The sequence below is a fragment of the Populus euphratica genome, unplaced genomic scaffold, assembly GCF_000495115.2.
Source record: "Populus euphratica unplaced genomic scaffold, PopEup_1.0 scaffold16.1, whole genome shotgun sequence".
In the NCBI taxonomy this organism is placed as follows: Eukaryota; Viridiplantae; Streptophyta; class Magnoliopsida; order Malpighiales; family Salicaceae; genus Populus; species Populus euphratica.
Window position 1 is genome coordinate 570,248 of NW_011499882.1, and position 14,444 is coordinate 584,691.

At 30.9% G+C, this 14,444-nt stretch overlaps 2 protein-coding genes across 2 annotated transcripts in view; both read left to right on the top strand.

Moving 5' to 3' along the window:
• The first annotated feature begins 2,912 nt into the window (after positions 1 to 2,912).
• On the top strand, positions 2,913 to 5,009 carry LOC105129578 (uncharacterized). Its single transcript, XM_011031700.1, has 3 exons — positions 2,913 to 3,113; positions 3,222 to 3,329; positions 4,347 to 5,009. The coding sequence occupies exons 1-3, from the start codon at positions 2,979 to 2,981 to the stop codon at positions 4,701 to 4,703; spliced, it is 600 nt and encodes a 199-aa protein (XP_011030002.1). The 5' UTR covers positions 2,913 to 2,978; the 3' UTR covers positions 4,704 to 5,009.
• A 6,471-nt stretch (positions 5,010 to 11,480) lies between these two features.
• LOC105129579 (DEAD-box ATP-dependent RNA helicase 7-like) overlaps positions 11,481 to 14,444 on the top strand; it is a 5,598-nt gene continuing 2,634 nt past the window's right edge. Inside the window, exons 1-7 of the mRNA XM_011031701.1 lie at positions 11,481 to 12,047; positions 12,712 to 12,846; positions 12,931 to 13,071; positions 13,179 to 13,290; positions 13,744 to 13,814; positions 13,888 to 14,042; positions 14,120 to 14,231. Of these exons, the coding sequence (XP_011030003.1) occupies positions 11,610 to 12,047; positions 12,712 to 12,846; positions 12,931 to 13,071; positions 13,179 to 13,290; positions 13,744 to 13,814; positions 13,888 to 14,042; positions 14,120 to 14,231 (1,164 nt within the window). The 5' untranslated portion in view covers positions 11,481 to 11,609. The remainder of the gene's footprint in view (positions 12,048 to 12,711; positions 12,847 to 12,930; positions 13,072 to 13,178; positions 13,291 to 13,743; positions 13,815 to 13,887; positions 14,043 to 14,119; positions 14,232 to 14,444) is intronic.

Genomic DNA, 14,444 nt, shown 5'->3' on the forward strand with positions numbered 1-14,444 from the left:
ATATATATATATATATTCAGGTAGGGGTATTGCATTTTGAACTTCTATCAAGTTAGACTGGTAGACTTTGGTAGGTGATGCGTTTCAAAGGCGGCTTGAGATCTTTATGGCGGGAAACTTGAGCAGGAAAATCTCCATGGTTTTGTATTTTTGTACAGGCGAATAGGAGGAGGAAAATTGGCCCTTCAGGCCATGCGAATCAAAGGGGGAAAATTACGTCGAGATGTCAATTTCTAGGGTGTGATTGGATAGAAAAAGTCACCCTTGTTGTTGACTTGCAAGTGAAGGCAGGGCTAGCCAAAACCTGTGCCTAAAGCTCATTGCCTGGCCGGCTAGCTAGAAAGTATAAATGTTTTGAGATTGTTATGCCAGATATTTTTTTTAATTAAAATATCTATTTTTATTTTTTTTACCAAGTGTCAAATCCTAACACCATGTAGCGACGTGAAGGGTATATGTGCTTGACTTAATGCCACGTTTGGATAAGTTAATTTGTGATTTATATGCACGCATATGTTCAAATCACAGAGAATAAGCCTTCAAGAGAATATTGGAGCAGCTCTTCCTGTGAAAAAATCTAAGCTGTCATCTTTACCAAACATTTCCCAATTAAATTCTCACACTAATTTTTTTTCTCAATTAGATCCCCAAGGTATCGGGCAATATTCATTCCTCAATAAAAATCCTTCCATACATGTTTATCAACGTTCATATATGTTTTTTTAAGCAATAATTGAAGAGATTTTTTAGATTTTTCGTTGTAAAATTGTGAAAGGACTAATTGAAAAATATTTAATATACTATAGTGGAGGGTATTATTTCGAGACTAGATTGAAAATCAAGCAATACATTAAGGACTACGTAAAATATACTTACATATAAAAATAAAAATAAAAATTTCTATTTAGCTAGATGTTAATTAAATAATTGTGTGCCTGCGTGGTGAAGCATACTGTGGTCATAAAGCGGTTTAACCAACTAGTCAACGTGAAAAAAATCTAAAATCATGGTAGCTATGTTGAACAAGGCCCTAGATAAAACAGGGAATTATTATTATTATTATTCCTCAATTTTTTTATTTAAAAGAAGAAGAAAAACGAAGAAGAGGAACTGTAGCTAGAGGCCCAGAGCTGATGCTCCAGCCATGTTTCTTGAAGCTTTAGGTATACGGGAGGTTATGCAAACATTTGGGAAATTTAAGCTATTGTTTTTTTTTTCTTTTCTTTTTTTCTCTACTATAGAGCTTAAGTTCCAGTTCGAAATAGAGAGGTTTTAAGTTCTTTCTTTTTTGGGTTTTTAGACTTTTAAAGAAAATATATTTTTTAAAAATATATTTGTTGAAATTTTAAAAGAGTGATTGTATCATTTTATTTATACCAAAAAAATAACAATTAAATTTTAAAAACAAATAATTGATTTTTAACAACACCATATTGCTAACTTACTTTGGTTCTAAGCTTCTTCAATAAGTAATGGAAAAAAGAAATCATATATATATATATATATATATAAAGAAAAGGGAAATAAGAAAAGGAATAGGTAAAAGCATGCTGTAAAATTATTGATGAGTCGAAAATCAGGTACTTCTCCATTTTCATCAATTCTATGGAAAGGAATAACACCACTCCAAGATTGACATGTTCTTATGGCTATTACTTCAAGATAGAGTATGCACTAGAGACTTCCTTCTAAAGAGAATTTTAATTACGCTAGAACAAGCATCTTGTTCTTTCTGTGGCAATGACATTGAAACTGTATCTCATGTTTTTCTTCATTGCTATGAATCCTGAAAATTATAGCAACGCTTTATAAACTGGATTGGTACCAGTTGGTAATTGCCTAACACTGATGATAAAGTCATTCTACAGTGGGATGTTCTGGTTCAAGGCAGATATCAGTAGAGGGCAATCACTTTACTATCCTATGGCATATTGTGGGGAAGTCGGAATTCCAGAAACAAACACATTTTTGAAGATAAAGAACTAGACTGGAATTCCATCTTTGATCTCATTCTCCATAGGCTAGCACTTTGGCTAAGAATTGTGGACTCTAATATTCTTACCTGCAATGATCCCATGATCTGGTAAGAGGCCCCGAAGGCATTCTACACTCTGGTCTAATTAATGTTGGTTTATGTATAGTTTTTGCTCTTGTTTTCCTGCCTTTTATTTAGCTGTCTTTCTTTCTCCCTTGTTCAGAACTTTTTTTCTCTACCACCTAGATTGCCATTAACTTATTAGTAATATGATTCTCTTTTGCTAAAATCTTGGATACTATAAAAAAGAAAAGAGAAAAAAAAGAGGATGTAGGAGGGAAAACAATTAAAGTGAGAAAGACGATCATATCAGAATGGGCTAGAAAGCTTTGCAGAAACTTCCATCCATATGTCAAAACTTTGTTTCGCTCATTCATGGCCTGCCTTGACCAGGCTTTAGCTAACTAAGAATGAATATATATAAAACTATTAATTAATTGCCACAAGCTCAACTAAATTATAACTAGGTTGAAGTCTTGACCAAAGTCCTTGGAAGGTTATTACTAGACAATTTCTTTTTGTGAAAAAAAAAGGTCTCTGTTTGCTTTAGAAATTTATATTTACAAGTAGTTCTTTTTAAATTTTATTATAAAGGGAGGATTCAAAACCAAAATTTTTCACTGCACCATGCCTGTACTGGGAACCTGACAGTCCATACATGTTCAACATTATTCATGTGCAAGAGAACATTGAGTATCTTTCTATGATCTACAAGCTAAAAATATGTCCATGTTGCAATGTCAATTTGTCACTTACGCAACTACCATTCCACCCATAAAAACCCTACAATCTCAATGTCAATTTGTCACTTATGCAACTACCATTCCACTACCCATAAAAACCCTATAATCTCTTTATAAATACCAGGCTAGGGTTTTCTGTGTAACCTCCATTAACCACCATCGATCTGTCTTCTTGTCTTTCTTGTTTTAGAGGGGAAAAAATGAGGACAGCCCATTACTCTCTTCTGCTTTGTTTTGCCTTCATTTTTGTTGTTCTATCAAAAGCTGATCATCCAAGCAGTCGGGTTCAACCTCATGCTCTTGATCAGTCTTTCAGTCCCGGTTTAATCCAGCAGGCACATACTCACTAATTCATTATTTTCCTGTATTCTTTTATAATATCTTTATTAAATTTATTTCCATGTATCTTGTAAAGTAAAATTTCTTTTTTCCTTTTCCTAAAGACTGTAGGGAGCTGTGCTTACACTGTGATCATTTCGACAAGCTGTTTATCACCCAAATATACAACTGATCAGATCAGTGTTATTTTTGGTGATGCTTTTGGCAATCAGGTTTGGCTTTAAACTGATCTTTATTAAGTATTTTTTTTTTATTTTATGTTTGTTTTCAAGAAAATGTTTTTAATGATAAGATTCATATGTTTTGTGTAATTGGAGAAAACTAATGAACAAAGAAAATTGTTTTCCTGTGAGGATAAACTTCTCTTCGCCTCTTAAGGGAGGAAGATCTAAAAAAAAAGAATTAAAAAGCACATCTAAAGTTTTGTTTAGGTTTATTTCAGGTGCATATATATATATATTGCAACAATTCATGATGCATGGTAAGTAATTTATCATAATTCCGACAACCTAAGAACATATTTAATTACTTTTCAAATATCCAATCACAACAAAATGTTTACAAGCTGATTAACTGTGATACAAGTAAACATAAAACAAAAATATTATTATTGAAAAAATATTAGTAACCTGTTTTTCAGAAAAAAATATATTTTCATTTTCTCAAAAGAAATAATTCAATAATTGCTAATCATCGGTTGTAGATTAATGATCTATATATATAAGTTGCTACGAAAAAACATACTGAAATACAATTAAGTGGTTCGTTTAAATAACTTGTAAACATTTAATATATGGTTGGATGGCTGTGCATGGCCACAAAAAAAATAAAAAAAATCTTGATTTTACTTGTCAAGAACACTCCTTAGTTTAGCTAAATATTTTTTATTTTTTATTTTTGTAAAATAGATCAAGAATACTATCACTAAATATGTGATTTTAAAAAATAATTATATATAGAGAGGTTTATTATTTATATTATACTCTAATAAATATTTGTGCTGAGAGTTTTAAATTTATAAGCATTTAATCATTAAATATTTAATATTATGTTAAAAAATTAGTTCAACCTCATATTTAATATTATTTGATAGGTGAAGACAGAAGACACGATTTACATTAAAAATAAAGTAGTTTGTGATATGCATATTCCTGCTGCTCGCAGAATGAAATTCAACAAAACTCTAAATAATTTGATTCTTTTACTTTCTTTGATGTGTTGATCATCAGGTTTTTGATCCAAAGCTGGTCAACCCATTTACAGCCTCGTTCGAGCAATGTTCGACAAATACATTTCAGGTAACTGGACCATGTTCACTTCAGATATGTTATATCTATTTCTACAGAAATGGAACAGATGGCTGGATTCCACAGAGTGTGAAGATTTACGGTTCATTTTCAAGTCCTGCCTTTTTTTCCTTCAATTCAACTAATGTTCCTGAGGGTCAATGGTATGGAATTGACAAGTGCCAGCATTTTCCCACTGCCCCTCCTCCTCCCTCTTCTGCTCCTGGGCAACAAATTCCTGGTTGGCTTATGTACTTGATTCTGGGGATTATTGCTTCTTCCACATTTTCATTCTATTAACAAGGTTACAAAGTCAGGCAGAAGTACACCTGAGTCTGCTCCTTGCTAGTTTATTGCTGCTATTTGCTAATTCCGGACTACAGAAACCAAATGGCCATATTGTATTGGTACTTGAAATAATACATGTAGGGGGAGCCAGTTTTCTTGTGTGAGATGTTTTTTTAATTTGAATTATAGTTAATTAGTAACTCTTGTACTGTCATGAACGAATTTGTAATGATTTACTAGAAATTAGCAGTGTGATGTTGTAAGAGAAATGCTTGGGATACTTATAATTCATGAGTGGTGATTTGCCTAGACTTTTTTTATTAGATTACGGGGCAGCTTGTTCTCGGTGAAATATTATTTCATATATTCTATAATCATTAAATAGTTAATGAGAGATATTTAATGAATTACCTAAGGATTACTCGATGCTTAATTATTAGTTAATTAACTCTTTGATTTTGTACTAGCAGATAAGGTATTAAGACTGTATTTGGTAATATATTTATATTGTGTTTGAAAGTATTTATCCAAGCATGTTTAGGCACATAATATTTTTTAAAAGGTTTTAATACAAAGATGTAAAGTCATTGAAAACATTTAGAAAAAAAAATTGATATTTTTTAGGTAGCGTTGATTATTGTTTTGTAACAAAAAAGATAGAGATATATAATGAAATAAAAACTTGTTTGGTTAAAAATATATATAAAAGGAACATGTTAATGGGAAATTTTTAAAGTGAATATCTATATTTTCAAAACAAAAATATACAATTATTTTGTAACAAAAATGATGGAGATATATAGTGAAACAAAAACTTGTTTGGTTAAAAATATATATAAAAGAAATTTTTAAAGTGAATATCTATATTTTTTAAACAAAAAGTACACTCAAATATGTTGTCTTTATTTTCAATATATTTATCCTTTCTCATTTTAATGTAGTAATCAAACGCTATAAGTTGCCTCTTTCTCATACGGCCCCAACATTTTTTTTATAATAAAAAAATTATATTATTATTGTTGTTATTGTTACCTCTTTTGGTGCCCCACATAAATAAAAAGATTAGAAAGAAAAAGAATGCCCCACATAAACATAAATAAAAAGATTAGAAAGAAAAAGAAAGAAAAGAGAAAATATGAAACAATAAAAAAATATTAAAAGAAAATCAAAAAAATATATTAATAAGAACAATATACTAGAATGTTTAGGAAATTATCGAAGACTGGTTAAGGAAGATCAAAATATACAATATTAAAAAAATTTGACAGCATATTTTTGATTGATGAATACCCTATTAACAAATAAAAATTGAATTTGAGGAAGGAAATTCAAAATTAGATATTTAAAGACTCATTTTGATTTTTTGAAGATCTAATTGAATTTATTGAGCAAAAAAGGTGATTTTTAAAGTCAATATAGGTTTTAACTGGAAAAAATCAAAGTCTAGGGGTTGATTTGTAATTTTTAAAAGTTAATTTGATCAAATCAAATACTTAATTGTATAATATTGAAGTTTGATAGGCAATTATAAACTTAATTGAAGAAATTCAATTTGATAGGCAATTATAAACTTAATTGAAAAAATTCAAAACCAATCACCAAATAAAAAAATCATGTGAATGTAGGGATTGAAAGTGATCAAATTAAGGGCTAAATTAAAAAAATTAAAAATTTAATGGTCAATTAAGTGTTAGAATGCACAAATTCAAAACCAATGACCAAAATAAAAATAATAGTTAACCTTAGGGTTAACAATTGGATTTGACAGGGATGAAATTGCATGAAATTAAAAGTCTAGAAGTAATTATGGCTATAATTAAAAGAAATGGGTGAACAAGAATTCAATTAAAATTTATTAATCTCAAATTAAAAAACCCTAAATAACACGTTGTTTAGATTTAATAAAGAGAAGGTGAGTGATATATGTCATTCAATTGACTGACCCATGTTTTGAGAATATTTGTTGATCAAGTTAATAGCTTCAAACGGATAAATATGAAATTATAAACCTTTAAATGAAGTAAGATTACATTTAAATTTGGAAGGAATGCAACTCTATTACCATCTTCAAATGGTTCCATACAACGATAATGTCAGAATTGTTCCATCAAGATCTAGAAAGTAAACAACTCAGTTAAGTCCGACAATACAATCATCATGCAAAAATTAATTTGCTTTTCATGTGTTTACACATAAAGGCTCTTTAATAAGTTTTTATCAAAGGTTTACAACACTTTTCTCGTGATTAAGAGGTTAAAAATGAATTTAAAATCTTCTAAAACTTTATAAATACCCCTTAATTATTATAAAAAATAGTAGGATCCATAAAAAAAATAGAAGAGGAAAATTTTAATTTTTAGTGCCATAACTTTATATATTACACTACACACACACATATATATGTAGTGTCATAATTTTTATTCTATTATAAACCTAATATAAAGATTTTTCTAAGTTAATGACATAACTTTTTTGTGATAATTCTTAATTTTAATGAAATAAAATCAATATTATATAATTAAATTAAAAAAATAAAATTTTAAGATGAATACTATAAATTATAGTTTTGATTTTTAAGAAAAGTAGTTATAATTTTAATGCATTCCTTATTTTTTTGATGCAAAAACTCATTTTTATTTTCAACAAATAAGCATATTTTTTTTTAATTTTCCATTGAAAAACTAAAAACTAAAAAAGAAAAAAAAAAGAAAAATAGTTTTTCATTACCGAACACACCTCTAGATGAAAGGCTATTTTGTCTTTAGAGATTTGTATGACAATCAATTGCAACAACCATACATTGGATTTGGACGTTAAAGAGAAAATTGGTACAAGTAATTACAACTTTTCAGGCCGCAACACTTTTCTAAGAGGCAGTTTAAAATTTGTTTTCACTGAATTTAATTTTTTTAAAATAAAAAAATTATTTCAATATATTTTCTATTAAAATAATATTTTAAAAGGAAACACTATAATACTATCAAAAAACCTTAAAATATCAAACAACCTTAAAATTTAAAACAGGCCATGCATTATTCATCTCATAAATTAAAAGATGACAAACCAACAACCATAGAATTGGATGGATTAGCAAATTCCACTCATCATCCAAGGCGTAATCGATCGATCCTTGGGGGCAACATATAGATCCCTCAAGATGAACTTAATCAGGGCATGATGGGAATAAATGTAATGAGCATCATTTTATCTTGAATTTTGCAAGTGTTATTGTTGTTTTTCGAGTTCCTACTGCTCTCTCCGACTCCAAGCACAGGGATTTTCTCTCGAGAGAACTTACCAGCAACTCGGGAGCCGCATAAATGTAGAGGATGGGCTAAAAAAAAAAAGAAAAAAGAAAAAGAAAAAGTAAGCCTCCAACAACCAAAAGAATCCCAAAAGGAGAAAGGGTGAAAGAAAATCATTTAATAGAATTTAATAATTTCATAAGAGGCAGCCCCAGCTCTCGATGTGAGGGTGAAATTTCTTGATGTATTTTATTTGAGTGAGATTACAATGGACCAAGAGTATTTAATCGTTTCATAACTGTATGAGTCATATATGACAACTAAGTGATCGGTAAGGGTTTTTTTTTTTTTTTTTTTTAATGAAGCAGAGAAAAATCTCCACCTAAAAATTAATCTTTTCATGTGTTATGATGGTGTCCCTAGGCGAGGGAGGCCTAGGTGTTGGGCTTGATTGATGGTGAAAGTTTACCTGAATACAAGTATCTCGTAGAACAGGAGAATCCAATACTTTAATTTGGTAAGTATATTAAAAAAAATATATGTAGAATGAATTGTTGAATAGAAAATGGTGAGTACGAGAACTTCCAGGTTGTCTAATGCAAACCTATTTGCGTAATGCCTTGACATGTTAGACCACTTGGGCTTACAAGCATGGCTTAGCTTTTTTTTTTTTGGTTAAAAAAACATTTAACAATGGATTTCTATTGCATTTTTTTCAAGTTTAGGCATTAAAAAAAATATTTTTGTTGCTCAATAAATAAACATAAACGGATTTTTTAATTGGTAATAAAAAAAACATAACATCCTATTTATTTCTAAATTTTAAAAGCATTTTTTTAAAAAAATTAAATTATTTTTTTTATTAACATAAAATTAATATATTTTTAATATTTTAAATCATTTGGATGTGTTGATGTTAAAAATAATTTTTTTAAAATAAAATAATTATTAATATATATTTTAATACTAAAAATTATTTAAAAAATAACCATAATTATACTATTAAACAAAATAAAGCTTAAGTTGCTTTTGATTTGATTGAGTCATGATTTAATTGAGCTAACTTTTTTTTCTCATTTTCTTTTTTTTCTTTATATATATATATATATATATATTTTATTTTACTATAACACATGACTTCTTAGCCAAAAGAAATCATCACAAAAAAAAAATGTTATATTTTATGGTGAGCTCCGTAAGATTTTCTCTCGATATTTTGTATAAATATTTTCCCAGCTACATGTTATGAGGTTCAGCAAGGGAGAAGACATATATCATCCCAACAATGCTAAAAAGCACTAAGCTAATCTCTTTGCATAGAAAATACATAAAGAACACGAATCTCTTCTCAACATACAAAAAAATACATCTTTTATTTTCTTAGTTTTAATGCTCGTTACTTCAGCATTCAAAACTCAAATACAAATTTAAACATTGAAATGTCCATTGTTCCACTGGGAATTTGTTTTGCAAGGACAACTTTAGACCTAAAACTTATCAGCAAAAAAAATCCAATTTTGTAGAGTTTTTCTACGATTTCATCACGGATGCTCCACGATATTGTGCATCATTTCCCTTGGCATTTATGGAAGCATGTTGATCTCTTTACAGACCTGTTGAGAAAACGAAACAGAACTTGTGCATTAACGACAACATCTTATGCACTTTGCAGGCAGTTGAACGAGAGAACTTGTCTTTATGCTAAATTCAAGCGCATCACATGTATAATCGTGAAAATTGAAAGATTGTGAATTTACAAAATAAATAGTTTAAGCTTATAAGAAAGCAAAGCTGTAGGTTCACTAGAGGAGGTTTAGAGATTACCAAAGCATCGACACGCAGACTATCAAGAAGAGATTGCAGTATGTCAGTACTGCAGTTTCTTCAAGAAAAGGTTTTCTGAAGCAACTCACGCTATGCTAGTGGCACAGTTGTAACAGTAGCAGACAATCATTGTGCCCCACAGTATAGAATATTGTAGCACACCACAAATAAGTTCACTTCTGGTATCTGCACGAATAGAAAGTCATTACTGTTGACATATGATACATGACAAGCCCAAATTCCAGCAGATATATGTATAAACTGCAGCTGGAAAGTATACAACCATGAGACTTTGAGAAATTAACCTATGCTTTAATCCTTGTGTTTCTGGGGTTATCGACCACTCATCAAGTCTTTTGCAGGTCATCAATGAAAGGAAATAAACTGATAATTAAAGCGATTTATAGTAATTACATCTTTAAAAGAGGAATATATGAACATAAAGCAATTGCATCATTTCTGCAATCACTGCAACACAGCAAATAAATGTAATCTAGCGGTTGTTTATATGATAGCTTTTTTATTTTTTTTTATTGAAATAGATATTTTATTATTATTATTATTATTATTATTATTATTATTATTATTATTATTATTAGGATAAATCCAATGAACCATTCGATGTAAAATAAATTAACTTTAAAGAAGTTTTATCGTTTCTTTGTCCAGATTTGGATCCATTTAAATCTTCGGCTAAAAGTTAGGTTTATTTATCCATCAACCCGAAAGGTCCTTCTCTTTTTCTACAATCCCTTCTTTCCACGTGGCAAGGGATTTTAACCCCACTCAAAAATGGGCAACCTTGACCATCCGCTTGACTTTTAGTTTTAAAAGTGTTTTTTTTTTAATTTTTTTATTTTAAATTAATATATTTTAGTATTTTTATTTTATTTTGACATATTAATATTAAAAATAATTTTTTTAAATAAAAAATATTATTTTAATTTATTTTTAAAATAAAAAATATTTTAAAAAAGTAATTGTAACTATTCTTCTAAATATTCTTAAATAATAGGCGATTTAGAATAAATAGGTGAGAAAATTTGATTTTTTATTTTTAAATTATTATAAAAAAACATTAATTTAATATATATATATATATATATATTGATGTAAACATGCATTCAAACACAATTTTAAATATTAAAAATAAACAACACAAGATCACATGGCAGCCACCTTCTGAAGGCCAAGAGGCCCGTACTCACTCGATCCTGCCCCATCTCTCAAAGGTGGCTCTAAGCCCCGAGTGGTGGCTCTAAGGAATCAGATACCCCCATTGCCTTGCTACCAGAAAACACCCTAGCCCAATAAGGCAATCATAACTTTTCAGCAAATCCAATTAGCAACTGCTTTGAATTTGGTTTTCATTTAAATTTATATAAGGAAAAAGTTAATTTTATTCTTTAATTCTAAGCTTCAATGCAATTATATAGATTTTTTATTTATTTCAAAAACTACACACACTATTTATGATTTATTTCAAAAACTATAGATTTTTTTTTGTTAGTACAATTCGAAGTGGACCTTTTCTAGCCTATTTGCCTCGATTGAGCCCTAGCCCAATTCAATCCATTCATATTTTTACACAAGAAATTCAAGCCCAACACTATAAAAGTACTAACACGTTTCTAATCCAACGGCAAATAACCAAATTAATTAGGGCTTGACCATCCAACGGCCTAAAATATCTCCATTCCACCTCCATAAAACCACAAACCCTAGCGCTTCATTCGTCCTCTTTCTCTCCTGCTTCTGCTCCTCCACTTCCACATTCTTCAATAGCAGGAGAAAACAAGAAAACCCCACAAACCCTAAAGCCCCCTTCTAGAGGAAAAGAAAGGAAGACATGCCTTCTTTATCTCTTACTAGCAACAACAGCTCCGTGGATCCCAAGAAAGAAAAGAAGATGAAGAAGAAAATAGTTCTCGACACCCAAGAAACTGATCCTTTGATGGTTTCTATCAAGAAAGAGAAGAAGAAAGAGAAGAGAAAAGCTGTAGAATTTGATGGTGATGATGAGGAGAGGAGTGAAACCAGCTCAGAGCTTTGCGAGCCTGTGAATTTGAAGAAGAAAAGCAAGAAAGCTAAGGTTGTTGAAGAGGAGGAAGATGGAGAGGAGGTTAAAGCTGAGGATCCTAATGCAGTTACGAGGTTTAGGATATCTGAACCGTTGAGGGAAGCGTTGAAGAAGAGAGGGATTGAGGCTTTGTTTCCTATTCAAGCTAGGACTTTCGAGGATATTCTTAATGGGTGTGATTTGGTTGGCCGTGCAAGGACCGGGCAGGTTTGGTTTTCTGTGTTTGTTTATGGATGAATTAGTTGGAAATTCTGAGTGTTTTTTTTGTTTGCGTGCTTAATGAGATGTTATGTTGCAATTACTTACAAATTGTGAAGCCTGATTTTGTGGTGTTACAGAGTTAAAACAGCTAGTTATGTTATGATTATGCAGAGTTAGTTAAGTATGATTGCAAATTGCGTTTCATGGAATTAGTGGTTTATCATGGGCGACTTTGTAAAAAGAAAATATATCAATGTCTGTATAATTAAGGGTTTTTTGCTTTCAAAGTGAGCACAAACTTGTAATAAAGTTTTTGGGGTTGTGTTTCAAGGATTTGTAGTGGTTGTTGTAGCTAAATATTGAGTTTTGTAATAGAATTTTAAGCGTTTATGCACTTGAGAGCTTGCGTCCTATGATTATGGAAGGACAGGGTTGGCATGATATCTGGGGTTTATAATGGCTAAGTTGTTATGTGAAGGGATTTGTATTATTTGTTAAATGGGGGAAATAGCTACAAATGAAATGGTTTGAAAATGAGTGTTTGTTAGCCTAGCTAGATATTTCTTTGCATGTGATTTTGTGTTTCTTAAGCATAATTACGTGCTCAATGTCCATTAGGAAATGCATTTTGATAATTAGAAACAGTCACTGACATGCTACAATAATGCAGGGTAAAACATTGGCTTTTGTTTTGCCAATTTTGGAGTCACTAGTAAATGGCCCTGCAAAAGCATCAAGGAAGACAGGCTATGGAAGGCCACCAAGTGTTTTGGTTCTTTTACCTACCAGGGAACTGGCCACTCAGGTATAATAAAACACGGACGATACATCTATGAATGCTGACTTTTGACATGGTTCTTTTATATTCAGTCATGTGTGTGCTTTTCAGGTGTTTGATGATTTCAGAGTTTATGGTGGAGCAGTGGGCTTGAATTCTTGCTGTGTATACGGAGGAGCTTCATACCAACCTCAAGAACTAGCCTTGAAGAGAGGGGTGGATATAGTTGTAGGAACACCTGGCCGCATAAAGGTGTCATTTTTTTCAGAATCTTATTTTGATGTTCTGATAGTGTTAGAATGGTACATGCAAATGTTCTTTGCTTTTAACATTTTTTTATTCTATTAAACTTGGCATAGGATCACATTGAGAAGGGCAACATTGACTTAAGCTTATTAAAGTTTCGGGTCCTTGATGAGTCTGATGAAATGCTGAGGATGGGTTTTGTTGAAGATGTTGAACTTATTCTAGGTATGTTTCTGCATGTTGGAGACTTGAAACATGTTATTTTGATGATAAGGATGCGTGGAATCATGACTTGAAGTTCATCTATTGATTCTGTAACCTCTATTATGTCAATGTCTCTATAATCTGGATGATAAGGATGCTTGGAATCATGACTTGAAGATCAACTATTGATTCTGGAACCTCTATTATGTCAATGTCTCTATAATCCGGATTTCTAAATCCTTGTTTCCAGGTGTTAGTAGATGTTGGTAGCTAAACATGTTTTGATGTTGCTAGTCAGATAACTCTGCCATTTCAAACTCCTAAAAACTTTTTATTGGAATGTATTAGATTATGTTATTGATGCTTGTCACTGAACACATTCTAATTGTTGCTAGTCACCAAAGTCTTCTGTTGTTGCTGAACTTATGCTAGATGAAGTTATTGTTTTATTTACTAGTGCATAGCATTTTGCAGGAAAGGTAGAGGATGTAAAAAAGGTTCAAACGCTTCTATTCAGTGCCACCTTGCCAGATTGGGTGAAAAATGTATGCTCCTTACTTTATGAATTAGTGATTTAAATTTGCTGTGTCATCACTAATCTTTGTTTTACTTTGCCAGATTTCTTCTAGGTTTCTCAAGCCAACTAAGAAAACTATTGATCTTGTTGGTAATGAGAAAATGAAAGCCAGCACCAATGTAAGGCATATTGTACTTCCCTGTTCTACTGCTGCCATGCCTCAGGTTATTCCTGATATCATAAGTTGTTATAGCAGGTTAGTTTTTCCTACAGCTTTTTGTTTATTAGTAATTTTTTTGGAATATATTTTTCACTTGCATGTTTTTTATTCAGCGGAGGCCGTACAATTATTTTCACAGAGAAAAGGGAATCTGCAAATGAACTTGCTGGATTATTGCCTGGAGCACGGGCTTTACATGGGGAGATACAGCAGTCTAAACGTGAGGTGAGCTTTTGCATACTCATGATTCCTTCTATTTGTTTTGATGTTTGTCTATGAGCTGAATGTCTCACTTGTTTTTTTTTTTTTGGGTTCCGTAATTGTTTCAGAAGTTATATAAATTTTTTAGCTTTGGGATGGGCTCAAATATGATTTCAGAACACAGAAGATGATATCCCATCTCTCTAAACACCACAACCCAAAACTCCCCACCCACCC

What these genes read in the sequence shown, in the direction of transcription:
- LOC105129578 (XM_011031700.1), top strand. Translation starts at nt 2,979, where the DNA reads ATGAGGACAGCCCATTACTCTCTTCTGCTTTGTTTTGCCTTCATTTTT. An exon ending in GTCCCGGTTTAATCCAGCAG is followed by an intron (nt 3,114 to 3,221) that starts GCACATACTCAC and finishes CTTTTCCTAAAG; the next exon opens with ACTGTAGGGAGCTGTGCTTA. An exon ending in GTGATGCTTTTGGCAATCAG is followed by an intron (nt 3,330 to 4,346) that starts GTTTGGCTTTAA and finishes GTTGATCATCAG; the next exon opens with GTTTTTGATCCAAAGCTGGT.